The sequence below is a fragment of the Micromys minutus genome (genome assembly GCF_963924665.1).
Source record: "Micromys minutus genome assembly, chromosome: 2".
In the NCBI taxonomy this organism is placed as follows: domain Eukaryota; kingdom Metazoa; phylum Chordata; class Mammalia; order Rodentia; family Muridae; genus Micromys; species Micromys minutus.
In genome coordinates this window covers 26,355,345-26,374,973 of record NC_137971.1, presented here as the reverse complement: position 1 = coordinate 26,374,973, position 19,629 = coordinate 26,355,345, and the positions used below count along the sequence as shown (strand labels likewise).

The following is a 19,629-nucleotide window of genomic DNA, read 5'->3' as shown; positions in this document are numbered from 1 at the left end:
CATTCTACCAACCCTCACCATGTTTTTCATGTGCATCTGCTTAGTGAAAGTTACAGGAGAAGTTCGGAGCGAGGTCTGGCCTTCCCCGACGAGACTGTCTTTCTTTCCCGTTTGCAGACACACCCCACGCAAACAGCATTCCTGTCCAGTGTGGATCTTCACACTCACTGCTCCTATCAGCTTATGCTGCCAGAGGCCATTGCCATTGTGTGTTCCCCGAAGCATAAAGAGTAAGTGCGGGGGGGGGGGGGGAAGCTCTCCCGAGTTCACCAGGCTGTGGCACTTGGATCTGAGGCACATGTCTGCAGCATTCGAACGCTCCCCAATCAACACGTTCAGTCTTGTGTGACGGATCTTTTAAGACTGGAATAGCTTTTCAACTTCTGGAGACTTCAGTTGACAAAGTCATTATAGTCGTAAGAACCAGGCAGAAGGTTACTGAGGCCCAGTCTACCTGAAAGTCGTAGGGTACCTGACCACTGTGATCCCAGCCTCTTCATCCTTTGCACACTAGGTGATAGTTTCTATGACGTGTTTCTCGTCATGTCTGACACTGCCATGTGCCTGGTGGTTGACCTAAAGGACACTGAGGTTATTGCAGGAATTAGAACTGTCTGGTCGGGTGGAGGACGCATGGATGGCCTTTCATGAAGTCTCAACAGTACCTGTACCTTTGGGGTCCTCTAGGTACAATGTTTCTAAAGTTCATGGCAAAGCTAGTTGTGAAAGTTGAGGGGGGGTTCCTAGTGTGTGTCTTCTTTCTCCTTCCTGTTTGAGGAAGGTGTGTGTTTATGTCTTCCCTAATGTTCCTTCATTGTGCGCTTATTTTCAATCTCTTATTCAGCACCGGCATTTTCAGGCTCACCAATGCTGGTATGCTAGAAGTTTCTACTTGTAAGAAGAAGGGCTTCCATCCTCATATCAAGGACCCCAAGCTGTTCAGTGTGAGTAGACATCATGAATGTTTGTTGTCATATATTAATTATTATTATTATCATCATTGTTGTTCTTTTTTTAATTGAACAACATTATTGTAGAAAACAAAGATAAATGTACAGATTTTAAGCATTTTTGCATGAAGGTATACGAATACATTTTTGTCAGCACTTGGTTTTTTTAAAGCTTTGATAGTGTGCATTAAGATCTTACTAGTTGCAATGAGCATAAAGTACATGTAAAACAAAACATAACATGGAAATAGTCAAAGTTTTCTTGGTGTATAAAGATTAAGCATCATGGTTTTTCATTTTCTTTTTTTTTTTTCTTCAACTTCATATAGTCTGTGAGTTGTTTCTAGAGCTTTCTGGGGTTAGTATCCAATTATCAGTGACTGCATATTGTGTCTGTTCTTTTGTAACTGGGTTACCTCACTCAGGATGATATTCTCTAGATGCATCCATTTTCTTAAGAATTTCATAAAGTCATTGTTTCTGATAGCTGAGTAGTACACTATTGTGTAAATATACCACAATTTTTGTATCCATTCATCTACTAAAGGACATCTAGGTTCTTTTCAGCTTCTGGCTAATATAAATAGGGCTGCTATGAACATTGTGGTACATGTGTCTTTGTTGTATGTTGGAGCTTCTCTGAGGTATATGCCCAGAAGTGGAATAACTGGGTCTTCAGGTAGTACTATTTCCAATTTTCTGAGGAATCGCCAGACTGATTTCCAGAGTGCTTGTACCAGTTTACAACGCCACCAACAATGGAGAAGTTTTCTTCTTTCTCCACAGCCTCGCCAACATTTGCTTTCATGTGAATTTTTGATCTTAGCCATTCTGACTGGTGTGAGGTGGAATCTCTGGGTTGTATTGATTTACTTTTCCCTGATGGCTAAGGATGTCAAGCACTTCCTTAGATGCTTCTCAGCCATTCCATATTCCTCAATTGAGAACTTTTTGTTTAGCTCTGTATCCAATTTTTTAAATAGGGTTGTTTGATTCTCTGGTGTCTAGATTCTTAAGTTCTTTGTATACCTTGGATATTAGCCCTCTATCTGATGTGGAGTTGGTAAAGATCTTTTCCCATTCTGTTGGCTGCCATTTTGTTTTCTTGACAGTGTCCTTAGCCTTACAGAAACTTTGCAATCTCATTAAGTCCCATTTGTCAATATTTGACCTTAGAGGACAAGCCATTGATGTTCTGTTCAGGAAATTTTCTCCAGTGCCTAGGTGTTCTAAGGTTTTCCCTACTTTCTCTTCTAATAATTTTAGTGTACCAGGTTTAATGTGGAGATTTTTGATCCACTTGCACTTGAGCACACCTCTGCCTCCTAAGAGCTATGGTTAAAGGTGTGCTCCACCACCATGCCTGGCTCAGCAACAGCGATTATTATTGTCATAGACGCTTATGTTATGTTGACCCTAACCAAATTCAGAAATAATTATAAAATTCAGGGGAAAGAAGTGAAGAAATCTATGTATATCTTCGTGAACATGAACTACACAGTAAACATTATTATGTAATATGGTTTTGTGTTTGATTTTTCTTTTCTAGATATGCAGCCACGTGTTAGTAAAAGACATAAAAACGACTGTGTTGGATCTGAGGTGACACGCTCTAAATACCAGACCATCTGGACGAGACACCTGCCATGGAAATGTGTGGCTGCTGAACTTCTTATGATGTTTTCAGAAGTGACTGACATTTTATATTTATATATTTTAGACCAAAACTTTGATATTTATTGTTTCTTGTACATTTTGAAGTTTTTTTCTTTTTTGGGGTTGCTGTGTCTCAAAAGAGGTCATACAGTGTTCAGTCTATGCCCGCTAATATACCCAAATGATGCCATCAGAAATAAATTGTGCTGCAGATAACAAGATGTCTGGTTGTCAGATTATATTTAGATTCATTTATTTTATTATTTCATATGTTTGACTGTTTTGCCTGCATGCATCTAAGTGTACCACATGCATGCCTCGTGTCAACAAAGGTCAGAAGAAGGATTTGGATCCTCTGGGACTTGAGTCACAGTCAACCAGTTGTAAGCCACCATGTGGGTACTAGGAATTGAGGCCCAGTCTTCTGTAAAAGCAACAAGTGTTCTTACCCACAGAGCCAACTGTTCAGCCCCAATGTGTTTGGTATTAAAACACACACACACACACACACACACACACACACACACACAGACACACACACACACAAAACAAAACCAAACAAACAAAAACAAATATACCTTTGTAGTTCCCAATCTGATAGGCAAAGGAACTGTTGAAGTGGTTAGGTCCCCCATGGAAGTAACTACATTTTGGGACACACTTGGCTTCCTCATCAGATGACTGATGAAAACACACTCTCCACATAGTAGTGATGATGTGAAGGTCTTGTGTATGAGGCGTGGTATGACCAGTCTCTGGAGAGTTCTGCCCTTCTTTCTTTCCTTTTATCGTAAATACAATTACCGCAGGGTTTTTTTTTCCCGGATACTTGACAAAGGAAGAGAAAGCAATGATCCACATACGTAGTGAGACTTCAAAACTAGCTTCTCGGGTTCTAGAAAACATGTTATTTTTAAAAACAAATAAACTAAAGAATTACCCTTTCTTAAATATGTCAAGTTTGATATTCTTTAAAGTTAAATAATACACAAGGCTTGATGCTAATGAAAAGTCACACATACATATCTATGCGTGTGTGTATGCTTTAATAAAAAAGATGTATTATATGTAATCTATCCAGGTCCTGTTTACATCATTTAAGTGGAATTTCCTCTGTTGAAGTGATGTTTGTATTGCCCGGGAATTTTTTGTTCTATTTTGTCACATCCTTTACGAACCACTAGAGGGAGCCATCCTATAATAAATGATTCTCACCTAACAACTGGTTCAGTGTTAATAGGCTAGGGCTAGAAGTTAAGGGTAGGTCCTTGATCCACTTGGACTTGAGCTTTGTACAGGGCAATAAGAATGGATCGATTTGTGTTATTCTACATTCTGACCTTCACATAATAGCTCAATGTTAGACAAGATGCATTCAAACTAATAGAAGAGAAAGTGGGGAAGAGCCTCGAACAGATGGGCACATGGGAAAATTTCCTGAACAGAGCATCAATGGCCTATGCTCTAAGATCAAGAACAGACATCTGGGACCTCATAAAATTGAAAAATTTCTGAAAGTCTTAGAACACTGTAATTAGGACAAAATGGCAACCAACATTTTGGAAAAGGGTCTTTACCAATCCTACATCTCATAGAGGGCTAATATCCAATATATACAGAGAACTCAATAAGTTAACACTACAGAGAATCAAATAACTCTATTAAAAATTGGAGACAGAGCTAAACAAAAAAAAATCTTAACTGAGGATTGGAATAGCTGAGAAGTACCTAAAGAAATGCTTGACATCCCTAGTCATCAGGGAAATGAAAATGAAAACAACCCTGAGATTCCACCTCAAAGCAGTCAGAATGGCTAAGATCAAAAACTCAGGTGACAGCAGATGCTGGCAAGGATTTGAAGGAAGAAAAATACTCCTCCATTGTTGGTGGGATTGCAGGCTAGTACAACCACTCTGAAAATCAGTCTGGTGGTTCCTCAGAAAATTGGACAGCACTACCTGAAGACCCAGCTATACCACTCCTGGGCATATACCCAAAAGATGCGCCAACATTTAACAAAGACACATGCTCCACAATGTTCAAAGCAGCCTTATTTATAATAGCCAGAAGCTGGAAAGAACCCTGATGTCCTTCAACAGAGGAATGGATACAGAAATTGTGGTACATTTACACAATGTAGTACTGCTCAGCAATTAAAAACAATGACTTTATGAAATTCTTAGGCAAATGGATGGAATTAGAAAACATCATCCTGAGTGAGGTAATTCAATCACAAAAGTACCACACATGGTATGCACTCACTGATAAGTGAATATTAGCTCAAAAGCTCAGATTACCTAGATACAATTCAAAGACCACATGAAGCTCAAGAAGAAGGAAGACCAATGCGCAGATGCTTCAGTTCTTCTTAGAAGGAGGAATAAAAATATTCACAGGAGGAAATACAGAGACAAAGTTTGAAACAGAGACTGAAGGAAAGGCCATCCAGAGACTGCTCCAACTGGAGATCTAGCCCATATACAGCCACCAAACCCAGACAATATTGCTGATGGCAAGAAGTGCATTCTGACAAGAGCCTGATATAGCTGTCTCCTGAGATGCTCTGCCAGAGCCTAACAAATACAGAGGCAGATGTTCATAGCCAACCATTGAATTCAGAATGGGGTCCACAATGGAAGAGTTAGAGAAAGGATTGGAGGAGCTGAAGGGGTTGGCAACCCCATAAGAGCAACAATATCAACCAACCAGAGCTCCCAAGGACTAAACCACCATCCAAATAGTACACATGGATGGACCCATGGCTCCAGCTGCATATATAGCAAAGGATGGTCATGTAGGGCATCAAAGGGAGGAGAAGCCCTTGGTCCTGCCAAAGCTAGATGCCTCAGAATGTCAGGGTGGTGAGGCAGAAGGGGGTGAGTAGGTATGGGCACCGCATAGAAGCAGGAGGAGGAGGCATAGGATAAGGAGTTTATGGAGGGGAAACCGGGAAAGGGGATAACATTTGAAATGTAAATAAAATATATCCAGTTTTTTAAAAGGAAAAAAGAAAGAATTGAGAAGTTAAGGGTAGCACATGTCCAATTTATTAAAAAACACGAGTAACAAATCAAAGCTCCGGGTAGGAATGATTTGGAAAGGCACTGGAGGCGCTGATCCACAAAACATTCACAGTTGTGTGCTAGAGACAGAGCAGGAGGGTGACTTAGAAGCATTTGCGGTGGACAATGGAGGGACCGGCTTCATCATATTCCTGTTTGCTGATCCACATCTGCTGGAAGGTGGACAGTGAGGCCAGGATGGAACCGCCGATCCAGACAGAGTACTTGCGTTCCGGAGGGGCAATGATCTGTCAGGGTTAGAAAAGAACATCGGTGCCTGACAGAAAAGCCTTGTGCTGACCCTTCCTGGAAAACAAGCGCATTCTTCTCTGAGTGGATGGATTTGAAGAAGCTGGAGTGTTTCTCCATTGAGGCTCATTGATATTTTGGTTTTGTTCCCATGTAATCTATGCCAAATCATCCCTAATTCCTTTATCCCTTTATTGGGCAAACCCAAACTGGCCCTAGAGTCCCCGTAGGACCCCTTTGTAAAACCCCTGACCAAAAAAAAAATCTCTGATTCCAGAGCTAAGCCTAGGAGCTCAGCAGGAGCTGCACATTCTATGGAAGTCCTAGTGTGTGCAGAGATGATTGTTCCAGTTTATTGTGCAAGTAATCTTCAACCTTATTAAACTGGCCACTGCTTTCTCAAGTCCTGACCATAAGCATCACCCAACACCGATGGCTCAGAATTTCCGTTCCGGAGTATTCCCTGCCATGGTTGACCTTATTCAGAGTGCAGACCTGACATACCAGACCGTGCTCACTTTCTGTTTTGTTTTGATTTTGTTTTGGACGAGTGAATGGCTTAGGCAGAGTACAGAGCATCAGTCAAGGATGCTTTCGGTCACAGCATCTTAAACACAGAGCCGGGCAACAACAAATCCCACTCTAGTCTTAGTTTCCTGAGTAGCAGTGGATGTTCTACAGAATGAAGTGTTCGAAAATGCTAGCCAGGGGTTTACCTTCTGTCTACTGCAAGCTCTGGTTCAATGTGTAATCTTTCCTCGTTCACCTAGCTCTTGTGGGGTTGACCCTGTGCCAAGGGTTTTACAGTTTTCTTAATTCCTATAATCATTCTGAAGGATAGGTCACCAGTGATTCTCCAGTTGCAGGCTAAGACACTGGGCTCAGGGGACTGCCCATGATGGTCACTAGTGGCTGTGTCAATATCAGGTTTAATTTCAAAACTGAGAGGAGTTTTGTTTTGAAGCTATACGTTTTTGTTTTTCCATGGTGAGGGTTTGGTGATGACTTCAGATTTCCAGAACACTGTGTAAATAGCACAGAGACTTCCTGACCTCACCAGGGCTCATGCTTGGTATCCCCAGTTTTTACTGGGTGTCTGGTTCTCTGACTGTACTGGGCCCCGGAGTTTCACATTCATTTCCATTTTACAAGTCAAGTTTGGAGAATTGAGACTTGCCTAACTCCTGCTAGATGCAGACCTGTCTGTTCTCAAACCCCAAGTAGGGTTGGCTGTAAGTTCAGCTAGTGGACAGGGAAGGGAGATTTTAGCTGTTCTGACATGCATTAAAGGAATACAGGCTCTCCAGAAAGCAGTGACTCACTCTCTCTCTATAAACCTCGGGATGGGACTCCTCAGGATGTGTTTAGTGGTGTGTGTTTAAGTCTAACCCACTGTCACCTTGGCCTCATTCTCTTTGGAAAAAAACAGAGAGCCTGTTAAACTGCCTGGTGTGCTTATGACTGCTCTAGAAATGTCCTTCCTGCTGCTTCCGGAGTCGGAGGTCTTAGTGTGATACCTTGATCTTCATGGTGCTGGGTGCGAGGGCTGTGATCTCCTTCTGCATCCGGTCAGCAATGCCTGGGTACATGGTAGTGCCCCCCGAGAGGACGTTGTTAGCGTAGAGGTCCTTCCTGATGTCGATGTCACACTTCATGATGCTGTTATAGGTGGTTTCGTGGATGCCTGCAGACTCCATCCCTGGAAAAGAGGCAGAGTCCGTGATACTAGGATGCTGTGTGAAACTCAGGCTGACCATGGAAAGTCAATCTTCTCCTGGGTGAGGCTGGCAATCATCGTGAACTAGAAGCTACCATTCAAGAGACCAAAGGGCCTTTTTGCACTCCATACCATCCTCCTGCCTCTTGTCTAAAGGAGGTGTTCACTGTAGCACTTCCAGGGTGAGATTACAACATGGTAGAACCACTGTCTCCATAGACCTTATGCTATAATTGGCTTGAAGAAGGAGCCAGGCCTTCAGATGCCCTGTAAAAGGTGGGGCCAGAGTCATGGCTCAGAGCACTCTAGTCTCTCCAGCACCCATGGTTGAATGGTGCAACCAACAGCAACCAGTAGATTTATGTTAGGGTGATACATGATTGGACAGTGGAGAAGTAGGTGGTGAAAGGTAGGAAATTGGGAAGAGGAGCAGCGAGAGAAAGGAATAAATCAAGATGGAGCCAGAGGAAGCAGACCTGGATCCTGGTGGCCATAATTGGCAATGGGTAGATAGGAATATTTTACCCTAAAAATATTCTATAGGTCATTTATCTCATGTAGAAGGGCAGTTTGTATCTTTGTCCATTGGATGCAATCATATTGTATGGAGGGTTTGTAAATTGAGAATTTAATTATAAACCTGCAGAAAAGGCCATTCGGGTAAAGGAAACGCCGGGGCAGTAACATCAACCTGAGACAAAAACTGCAGGGCAGGCGGAGTGAAGCACTTGGGAAGGGAATCGTGTGGAGACGGCACCATGCAGACAGAGTGGCAGTGATAGCGGAGTGACACTGTGGGGGCCGATAAAGAGATAAGCTTTTCTATTTTTAATAATTACTGCAACAGGTACCTCTATATATTTTTGGCTGGCCTGGAACTTGCTATATAGAACAAACTAGCCTCAAACGCATAGAGATTTGCCTGCCTTTGCTTCCCTAGTACTGGAATTAAAGGCATGTGCTACCATGCCCAGCTGACAAAGATGCCTTTTATGAAATCCTTGTTCAGACTTCCTTTCTTTTTGGGAACCGGAGGGGGAGGGGGGCTGAGTTTCTTGTTGACTTCTGACAAAGCCTTTTTAAAATGAACCACTAGATGGCCCCCTCAGCCTTCTTAGAATTGTGATTTAGTTCCTAGAGCAATACCAGCAACTGTTGAACGCTTGTTTTGGACAGGCACTGGTCTGAGGGCACCACATAACTCTGCTATTAACCTTCCAACTATCCTAGTATGAAGAAACTGAGTTGTGGAAAGTTGTGGAAAGACATTCTCAAGATGGTGAAAATAGAACAATCTCTAGCCCAGGCCCCAAGACTCCAAAGGGATCTGCAGAGCCTATGCAACCCTGCCATGCCAGCGCGGAACAGATGTTCTCCACTTGTTCTGTTTCCTTCTCCCTCAGCAACCTGAACCTCCCAGCACTCAGACCATCTTCCCCAACCACCCCAGTACCCCACTGTACCCCAAACATAGATAACTTTTAACCTTCGCATGATGTGCCGAGAATCCATCTGCCTTGACCCTCATGTAAGGGAGTTTCCCCCAGAAGACAACTCCTTTTTGGCTTCCCGTGCCTCCTCAATTTGAAAATTCGACACCATCCCTACTTTAGAACGTTGTCTGTTTCTGAAGCCCTGGTTCATTTCTACCTGCTAATGGCACTGAAAGCAGAGACTTGGCTGGGTACAGAACAGGGAGACCCCACTCCCCATTGCCTACCGATGAAAGAGGGCTGGAAGAGGGTCTCTGGGCAGCGGAAGCGTTCGTTCCCAATGGTTATCACCTGCCCGTCAGGCAGCTCATAGCTCTTCTCCAGGGAAGAGGAGGAGGCGGCTGTGGCCATCTCATTCTCAAAGTCCAGAGCGACATAGCACAACTTCTCCTTGATGTCGCGGACAATCTCACGCTCAGCTGTTAAACACATGTGAACATAATACACACCAGGGCTTATACAGTTGCTAAAATCTACCTCTCCCAAGTCACTCTTCTGCTGAGCCAGCCAGCTCCTCAGAAGACTCAAGTTTTCAAAATGCCTCTAAGAGCTGTGCTGCCCTGCCCAGATAGGTAGTAGCTTGATCTTTGGCAAGTTTTCCTCTGCTCAAAATGAAGCAGTGTTTGGATTGGAACAGCTCCCGTTCCAGCAGTACAAACGGAGAGAGATGAAAAAGGTGCCAGCGACATCTCTCTCCGTTTTACACTTTCTCTTCTATTTGTAAATGAAGAAATTAAAAATTATCCAAGCAGTTCAGTGGGCGTAGTTGAGTGGAAGAGGGCTTGACTAGCAAATACAAGACCCTGGATTTGATCACTTTGCATAGACAAATATGGTTTTCCACTCTGACACGCACTCCGCACCAGTGTCTGTAGCTGCTCTCAAAGAAACTGTAATAACTCTACAGTCACAAAGCAAGGAGAGCTAAGCTTTCTCTGTGCACTGGAGTCGGGCATTTTAGGTACACATACTCGGGCATCAGAAGGCAATTCAGTCAGTTCTTTGCTTTCACTGTGGACTCAGGAATTGACCTCAGGTTGTAAGGTTTGCACGGCAAATGGTTTTATCAGCTAAGCCTCCTCTCTGGCTCTGTGCCCCACTTTCATGGCAACAGAACTCCTTCCCCTAAGCAACATAGTGTCTTCCATCCTCTTTCCCCCACCTTCCCCGTGCCTCACCAGTAGTCACGAAGGAATAGCCACGCTCAGTCAGGATCTTCATGAGGTAGTCGGTGAGATCTCGGCCGGCCAAGTCCAGACGCATGATAGCGTGAGGCAGGGCATAGCCCTCATAGATGGGCACGTTGTGAGTCACACCATCTCCAGAATCCAGCACGATACCTGGGGGACAATGAAGCATGGGGTAAGTCACCACAGCAGCTGGTGCACAGTTACTTTCATTCCAAAGACTGGGGAGGAGAGGGGAGGGGAAAGGGGAGAAAAAAGAGGAGGGTGGAGCAGTGATTCCTAAGAGCCTTGTGTCTAAGGAAGAAAGAATAAATTTGATGAGATAGATAAGAGCTAGGGTTGGGGGAGAAAAAGAGAACAGGGGAAAAACCATTAAAAATGTATTGTTGGAGAATCAGAGAAGTGGGGTGAGGTCTAGAGCTGGTTTCGAAAAAGTGAGGGAATTTTCTTTTTCTATTTCTTGGGGGGTGGGTGGAGTGGGGACCATCTCTGTGTGCTCCAGTTCACTCTTCAACCATCACAACCCATCCACTCACTCCCACACTTTCTGATGCATGCATTTGACTGAGGTTCCCATTCCCCTGGCTACCCACCAGTTGTACGTCCAGAGGCATAGAGGGACAGCACAGCCTGAATAGCCACATACATGGCAGGGACATTGAAGGTCTCAAACATAATCTGCAAAGGAATCCAAAGGGTTAGGTAGAGGGCGCTGTCAACCTTACCTTGCACACTCAAGAGCACACATCCCGCCCCCCAACCTGATCCAGACTCTGGAGGGGAAAAATTAATAAATAAGGGAGGTCAAGGGAGCTCTGGTCACATGACACAAAAAGATGGTGGTGGTGGCAATAGTCAACCATCACACTGGTGACCTGAAGGAGGGGGAGGAGCCAGCAGTACATGCACAAGAGCTCAGTAAGGTGAGGAGCAGCTGGCTACATAGTCTAGTCTCAGTCCTCAATTGGATACAACAGTATTTACTATGGTGTTCACTTTTTTTCTTAATTTTTAAAGTGTAAAGGGAGATGGGCTTTATCCCAAGCTTTCAGAGAGAGAGTCTAAGAGTTATTAACTGTATCAAAAACAAGATAAAATATAAGGGACATACAGAAGGAAGTGATGCTGAGATTTTTTTCTGGGAATAACCCTGACTGAGTGGTCTGTCTGAGGTTCAGTTTGATCTTGTCAATGGTTTTATGCAGTTTTGGGTCAGTGCTTGCCCTGGAACCAGACTACACTCTTCAGCTGTAGTGGGAGATGCTATGTATGATCCTGACAGATAAGCCCTAAATATAGAATAGAGGGCTACATATAAATGTCAATCTATTAGCCCATGCAATTCAGGGACAAGATTAAAATCAAAGCTCCCTAGATCTCTCCTACTTCAGAAGATGTCTCCTGGAATTTAATAACACTTCCTAGTATAACAACCAGACTGAAAGTCTGTTATTTGCCAAAAATTTATAGTTCTCAGTCATCTCTCCACCCTCATATAATTTACAAGATGCTAATCACTGCCCAGAACAGCTAATATGCTAGTGAGCACACCAAATGCTCTTTCAAATAGGAGGCCCTGGACTGTGTGCATTTCATACTATCCAAGGGGGAAATCCATGGTTCACTCCTAACTATGTGACTTTGGGAAAATTCTTCTGTGTAACTGAGCCATAGTTTCCTCTTTGAGGTAGTTGGGATGATGGTTCCTGCTTTAAATCATTGGGAGTTAGAGTGCACATCACACCCTGTGCCTGACCAGGGCCTGTGTGAAAACTGACATCAGATATTATCATTTACCAGTTCATCCACATCAGAACTGTCTGTAGCCGGCTCACTGGACGCTCCCTTGCTGTATGGTCTTAGGATCCACAACGACATTAGTGACAGTCATTGCTACTTCTTGTTGGATATTTATTGCCCCATGCCCTATGATACTCGCACATCATTTTGGCAGCATTAGCCTACACATCTGTCCCATGAAAATTGACAGTATTGATATTCCCAACAAATGAAGAAGCTGGGGTCCTAAGGAAAGAAGTGGCTTTTTTTAGCTGATAAGTGGCAGACTCCATTCCTACTATGTTATCCTGCATTTTGAATGACCCATGAGACACTTTGAACCCTAAATAGTCTCCCCTCTTAATTAAACCTTTAGCCTTTTTTCTTGCACACTGAAGACAAATGGTGTAATTTTAGTGCAGTAAGAGTGTAAGTACCGTCAAGATCCCTGGGCTTTGGGGTTTCCAGGTCAGTATATTGGTAAACTTCCAGTTCGGGCCGTATGTCTACCTATTGTGCTACATTGTTATGCTGGTTGCACTTGCCCCAAATCCATCAGGGTTAGATCCTGGAGCAAATATTTACCTGGGTCATTTTCTCCCGGTTGGCCTTAGGGTTCAGCGGAGCCTCTGTTAGCAAGGTTGGATGCTCTTCAGGGGCCACACGAAGCTCGTTATAGAAGGAATGGTGCCAGATCTAGAGAGCAGGATAATGACAAATGTGATGATATGCGGTTGCGGGACATCGAAGGTCCTATAAAGGGACCAGGATGTGCAGGACAAAACTAGATCCAGATGAAATGCACAAGACCTCATCTGTACAGATGCAGAAATGCAGAGAGCGTGGACACCATACACAAGACAGTATGTACATCTATTGAATGACTCAGGAACTGTGCGCCAAGATGGCGTAGGGGTCAAGGATATATGTTTTTTAGTCAAGTGTAGGCTCAGACCTCAGCTGGGCAACTTCCTGACAAATTCCTGTTGTGAGCTAGCAAGTTCATAGTTCTTTTCATCTCTAGTCTCACTGTTGGTAACAGGAGGAAGAAATAACCAGTGTAGACGTCACTGGTCCATAGTGTGAATTACAGAAAATGACAGTAGAGCAAGTCCTTAGCCCAGTGTCTGGCCTAGATTGATGTTCTCATTCTTTAGTTACATCTTCTTCAGGCATGCCTTCACCTGAGTTTACTCATGGCAAGTTGATTTAATGTAACACATAAAAGAACAAATGACCATACACACAAGTAAATGAGGCTTACCTGAAAGTCTACTTGCTATCTTTAATGCTTCTAGAGAGTGTTCTTGGCTGTTTGTGTTGGTGTGTCTTTGGATGGGGGGGGAGTATATGGTTGTGTGCAGGTGGGGAGAAGGTCTTCCCAACTGCTTCCCTCTACATCCTCACCCTGCCCCTCCACAGGATAGAAAAATCAACTTCTGCAGGCACAGATTAGACCTTCCCTTCAGGAGCAGACATTCCCCCAAAAGCTCATGCCCACCTGTGTGTATTATATGAATGAATTTCTGGCAAAAGTATGTTGGCTTTGCAGTTGCACAACCTTCTAAACCCCTGAGTGTCAGAAGGAACACATTGCTATGGAAGGGGCTAAAACAATTCACCTTTAACTGAAGGGTTGTTGTCCACCAGTGTCAGGAAGGAGAGATTAACCAGAAGTAAACAAACATGGCTAATCTGATTTCTACCTCTGCACAGCCTGTTCTTTCGGAATGCCTGTCCTCAGAGGTCAGTTCAGTGGGTTTGAGAATCTGTCCCACAGTAACAAAGGGTTTCTCTCACCCATAGAGCTGTCTCCCAACACTCAGTTTATAAATACCAGTCAACAAGGGACTTATTTTCAAAAAGAAATAAGTCAAGATTTTTTTTTCCAGTAACAATCCAAGTTAAATATTCACAAATAACAAGGCACTTGAGTGACATAGTCAGCTATGTTCCCCAGCCGTGTCACCAGGCGGCGTGTTCTGATTCCCGGGGATGGTACCTTTTCCATGTCGTCCCAATTGGTGATGATGCCGTGTTCTATCGGATACTTCAGGGTCAGGATCCCCCTCTTGCTCTGTGCTTCGTCCCCCACGTAGCTGTCTTTCTGGCCCATTCCCACCATCACTCCCTAAAATGGTTCAATATACCACAAGTCAGTTCTTTCCTGAAACTTGTGAACTGATCATTTCTTTAACAGCTGACTTGATATAAAGTTACATTTAATAACAGTGATTCCTTTCATCTGTGACCAAACCTTATGAGAGTGAGTGACCAGCTGGGGCTTTCTTTTGTCCTAGTTTCTTTCCCCAAAGTGGTGTTGGTGTACCTAGGGACAGCTTTTAACAACCACAGCTGTTGCTGCCACTCCAATGAGGATAATGATTACAGGCTGAGATCATGTAATCTGTCTGATACATGAAATGTGAAGTTGGCACTTACTCCTCAGTACTAATTATCACTAATTATGTAATCATATATTATCATATATTAATGATCACTAATTAATTATCACTAATGGTGTGCATGCACATGCACATGAGTGCACCCAGGCACCCAGTACCACTAGGTAATATCCCAGACTTTCACAGATATATTTTTCACAGAGTTTTGTAAACTCTGGGTAGAAAGCAATACACAATTGTTGGGTATGTGTAGACAAGAAGGGATCTAGCCTACATTCCTGTCCTCTCTGTGTTCAACGCAAATTATGACTCACCTGGTGTCTGGGACGTCCCACGATGGATGGGAATACTGCCCTGGGAGCATCATCACCAGCAAAGCCGGCCTTGCAGAGCCCAGAGCCATTGTCACACACCAGAGCTGTGCTGTCTTCTTCTTCACACATAGCTGGGTCAGTTTCTCAGGCTTCTAGAGACAGAGGGGGGAGCAGCCACTGCAGAGCAGAGCTTTTGGCTAGTGCCTACTGTTACTCCCCTCCCCCCCCCCCCCATGGACAGGGTTCTTGGCCCTGCTGTGTTATTTTAGCTAGAGGCTCTCCTCAGATCTCAACTAACACCCTTTATCTGGAAATGCTTTCACTAGGCTGTAAAGCCTTTGATGAGCTGAAACCCTGACTTCCAGGTTAACACCACAGGCCCTCAAGCACAAAGAGTAGGAGTGTCACCGGCTCTTATAACACTCTCAAGCTGGGTGAGCATTAGTGTGAACAGACCACTGATGAGAGGTCCCCAGTAGACAGCATACTATAGGGACATGTTGATTAGTTCATGTTAAAGGACTATCTAGGTTTATTTTCTATCTATATCAAACCAAACTCACTTTTTCTTTTTTTTTTTTTCCTTTTTTTTTTTCTTTTTGCAAAATGTAATTTTTTCTCCAGTAAGGTAGATTTTTTGAAGAATGGGCACCATGTGAGAATTTGCTCATATTAAATGCTTAAAAGACAAATCGTTTGGCTGTAAAGACTTGTGTGCTGGTGAGGCATTAAACATGAATCAAGGCTGGGTGTGGTCATCCTAGCACTTGGGAGACTGGGGCAGGAGGATCACAACTTTAAGGCTAGCAAGAGCTACTCTAATATAGAATCTTGGATTGAAGTCTTTGAATAGGGTGTTTGAAACTTTAGGAATTACAACATTTCCTCATTAATTAAAGTCACCGTTAAGCTGAAAAATCCAAGAGGATGCTAACAGCTATTCTTACTTAATACTAATAAGTTACAGAAAGAAACATAATTTGACCATAATAAAATGTGAGTCCCCCCCCCCATCCCCCAAAAGCTTACTTATTCTCTCTAAGATATTTACTGGGGTTCTTTTGAAGTGGCAAGTATCGGGTTTTGTAGATTTTTTTCCCTTGAGTTCTGGTATATCATCTTCTAAACTTGACTAACTGAGCATTTACTCCTTTGGGTTTAAAACATTTTAAGTAATTAACATTTAAGCTTGGATTTTTGACAGCTTCATAGGACATTGCTCGTGGATATCATCATGTGACTGTTATCCTTACCCAGAGATTGATTCTGTTTTTGATTTTGGTTTCCTTTCAACCTTGCTCCCAAGATGAGAGTGAAATCTTCCATGTGTGGGTTCCCTTCACAAGAGTGGACAGATGGGATTTTTCTGCGGTTTTCCCTTTTCTCTCTCTCTCTCCACTATGCCTTTCCTTACAGACACTGAATTATATTTAGCTTCCTTTCCAGTGGATTATAAGGGCTCAGAAGACAGTTTCAAATCACAAGGAGGCAAGGAACCTAGGTGACTGGCAAAGGCAAAAAGCCATAAAGGACCAGCAGTGTCTGTGTGCACACTAAGCCTGTTTTCCACACTTAGCATCAGGGCTGCAAATGAGATAAGCCACTTGAAATCAGAATGGCCTCTGAAAATGGGGAAGATAACTCACATAAACTTTTTGTTAGGCGGGATGACTTAAGGTTGTGTCTTAGCATTTTCAGAAAAGTAAGCTACCTGGTTTTTAAAAATGCAAAAAAAAATACTGTTAAATTCAGTAAGGATATATTTTTATTTCATCCAAAATATCCAGAAAACTTGTCTGAATAAGCTTTGAAAGGGCCGCTGTCACTAGGGAAGCCTGCACGTTTCCCCGGGAAGCTATGCTGTGGTTTGCAACTCTTATCTAACCTGAGTGAGCAGCCCATTCTGAAGCAGGGAGCATTTCCTAATTAGGTAAAACACACTGGGCTCCAGCATCCGCTTTTGGAACTGCACCCGGGCCCGGGAGTTTGGTGCAGCACAGTGGAGCTCATCTTGTGCCAAAAATGAATTGTTAGAGGGAGGGGGAGGAGGAGGAAAGGACAGTACCCTTCCCAGCCTGTGAGTCTCAAAATGCAAACCATATTTAGTCATGAATCACGAAATGGGAGGAAAATCATATCGAGAAAACTCCATTCCCTGCTGAATCTGCCAAGCTACAACCTGGAGTGGCAACTGTGGCTCCACAGGGACCCTGCTTAAGGGGTTGAGGGACACTTGAAGCAGAGAAATGCAAATCAGATCTCCCCTGGATGAGACACTTCCTCCTCTCTGTGCAGAAAGTAGAGATGCTATGCTATGCTGCAAATGACCAATGACACAGGTTTGAACCATAAGAGCACAAGATACACATGTCCAACCTAGGATAGCAGCCCTTAGAGCCCAGAAACCCAGACGCAACGCATCCGCTCGGTCAAAATCAGAGAGTAGACAACTGCCCTAGCTCACTCCTGACATCCACCTCCAGTTAACTCATCTAAACACAGTCAGATGTAAAGTCCTCATACTAAGTCAGAACCATAGACAAATCCAGAAGTTTCCAACACCTAAGTGGAAACAAACATATAATTTACTATAGACAGCTAGACTTCATTCACCCCAACAGTAGGCTGTGAGATCTGAGCAATCGGCTCAGTGTAAACAGATTTTACGCGTGACACGCATGAACAAACTTCAATTTCCTCTTCATCTCCTTTGCCAGTAAACCAAGCTTCATCTTAGCCTCATTTGGATGTAAAATCCTAAGCTAAAGAGCTACAAGCATTTTGACGGTATAAATCTTTATTCAAAAATTCAAAACATGTGAGTCATTCAGATTCCTACAGGCAATGTCTGGTTACACTGGATGATAAAAGAGCCTGGGGAAACTCTAAGTCACATCCCTGGGCTGGGGCCACTTACCCTGAAAGCGGCTGGCTGGGCTTCTCCACTCTGGGTGGGTGGCGTCCGGGGAGGCTGAATGCTGAAGGGTTATATAGCCCCTTGGTCTGATCCCCTCCCACTGGCTTCCCAAACAAGGAGCAAAGAGAGGCTGAAGCTGACTGTTCACTCTAACACAACCATATAGGGACCTCAGCACAAAACTCTCTAATCTGGGTGGCCAGAGGCCTGGGTCTCTTCCACTGCATTCCTCTGCTCTGCTCCTGAAACAGGAGGCAGCTCAGCTGCTTATGGGGATAAACATCCTGAGCCCTCAGAACAACTGCTCAGATGCCCAGACACTGGGCTAGTGTCATGGGGCAGACGCAGGCATGGTTTGCACATTCCTCAGAAGACGCCAACCCTTGTCAGTCTCATCTTTTGGGCCATTAATTAAGGAATTGAGATGAGAAAGGGCTTGTCTCTGACTAGCTGGGATTTTAAAGCGACACTGTTGGAAAAGGTAGCCTATAACAAAAGATGCTTCAGTCCCCCCTGACTATGCAGAGGGGTGATCATTTTATGGAAGCCATCTGGTAATTAGTCTGGAGCCTGTGTGTAGTATTAATGAAATCAGGAACTGAAATATATCATCAGGATTAACCAGCCTATGTCACCTTAAGAGGAACTTAGAAGTCAGAATCACCGTAACTGCTTTCAACCCTTAGGTACATTCCACGTGTTGTTGGTTTATCCCTACCCTTGACAGTATGCTTAATGACCAACCTTGGGCCACAAAGATGACCTGTCACTCTGCCATTAAAAAAAAAAAAATTGTAAAAGAAATTGAAAATGTTGAGATGAAGCTTGCTCATCCTCCTCCACGCCTGCAAGGCCGTTAGACAGAACCAGATCAAACGACTGTGTCATTCTTCAAAAACATCATCAGCTCTTTGGCTTCTCTGGATAGTCAATGGCTTTAGATTTCTGTACGTCCCCCCCTGCGTGTTCTGATTGAGTTCACGACAGAAATATTTTTGATGGATTCCATGAGTGTTTCTGAACTGGTCACATGTTAGAGAAACCCCAGGGTGAATGGCAGCAGCTGTCCACTCATGCTACCATGTCCCATGCACTTGATTTTTGGTGTCCACCTGAGCGCATGCATGCATAGTTGTCTTTGAGAAATCAGTCTGTTGACTCTTAGAGGAGTCTAATGGTTGCTAAATAATGATGGGATTTCTTTGTGTTGCTTAGGAGTTTTCTACTCTGTATCTGGTTTCTATCAACTAAGAAATGCATTGTCTGGTTTCTCAAATACAGAGACTTCATAGTGTGAGACGGAGAAGGATATTTTTGATTATTCCAATGGGTTTTATCACAGGCCTCATATAAAGCAAAATTTCATGTTTTGCTTTTTTTGTTTAACTTTAGTCCCTGGCAGGAATATCTGTGTTGATGTCTTATTTCACGAGTGTTGGAGTGTTGTCTTGGTCACTTCATGAACTGGCAATTCCTTTAAAAAAACAAGAAAAGAGCTTTGATAATCTTACATCATTTTTTTCATTTATAGTGGTTGTATTTGTCAGTAATCAGAATATTATGATGGGAAAAAGAAAATCGAACTCGAGATTTAAGATTTTTTTTTTTGTATTTTTGGGTTTTTTTTGTTTTGTTTTTCATTTATTTTTCTTTTTATTTTGGAATTTTAAAAAGCAATCTGAAGTAACCAATGAGGATTTGCTCAATTTCTGAGCAACTAATAAATGGTCTTACTGTGTGAGCTTGAGAGTTTTATATCCAATTGAAGTCTCTTCCATGAGAGAAATCCCCACTGGATGACTGTGTGTAAGTATACAAGCAGAGTTCCACAGAGTACTTAGATAACTCCCAGGGCTGGCGGCCATGAACGCAAGGAACTATGGACTGATGAGGCACAATA

At 43.3% G+C, this 19,629-nt stretch overlaps 2 protein-coding genes across 5 annotated transcripts in view; one reads left to right on the top strand and one right to left on the bottom strand.

Annotated features, from left to right (window-relative positions):
- STAMBPL1 (STAM binding protein like 1) overlaps positions 1–2,783 on the top strand; it is a 48,218-nt gene extending 45,435 nt beyond the window's left edge. For both annotated transcript variants that reach the window (XM_080911454.1, XM_080911455.1), the window contains exons 9-11: positions 118–230; positions 845–944; positions 2,500–2,783. In XM_080911454.1, coding sequence (XP_080767580.1) covers positions 118–230; positions 845–944; positions 2,500–2,556 — 270 coding nt within the window. In that variant the 3' untranslated portion in view covers positions 2,557–2,783. The remainder of the gene's footprint in view (positions 1–117; positions 231–844; positions 945–2,499) is intronic.
- A 2,847-nt stretch (positions 2,784–5,630) lies between these two features.
- ACTA2 (actin alpha 2, smooth muscle) lies at positions 5,631–17,806 on the bottom strand. Of its 3 annotated transcripts, none has more exons than XM_080912389.1 (9): positions 17,730–17,806; positions 14,813–14,964; positions 14,096–14,224; positions 12,679–12,789; positions 10,908–10,992; positions 10,306–10,467; positions 9,355–9,546; positions 7,435–7,616; positions 5,631–5,916 (listed from the first exon to the last, which is right to left on the bottom strand). In XM_080912389.1, exons 2-9 carry the CDS (start codon positions 14,939–14,941, stop codon positions 5,773–5,775), a joined length of 1,134 nt encoding a protein of 377 aa, XP_080768515.1. In that variant the 5' UTR covers positions 14,942–14,964; positions 17,730–17,806; the 3' UTR covers positions 5,631–5,772. The 3 variants fall into 3 exon arrangements, with proteins under 3 accessions (XP_080768515.1, XP_080768516.1, XP_080768517.1); XM_080912390.1 differs by having other exon boundaries at positions 14,813–14,989; positions 17,730–17,756; XM_080912391.1 differs by having other exon boundaries at positions 14,813–14,961; positions 17,730–17,754.
- Between the last annotated feature and the right edge of the window lie 1,823 nt (positions 17,807–19,629).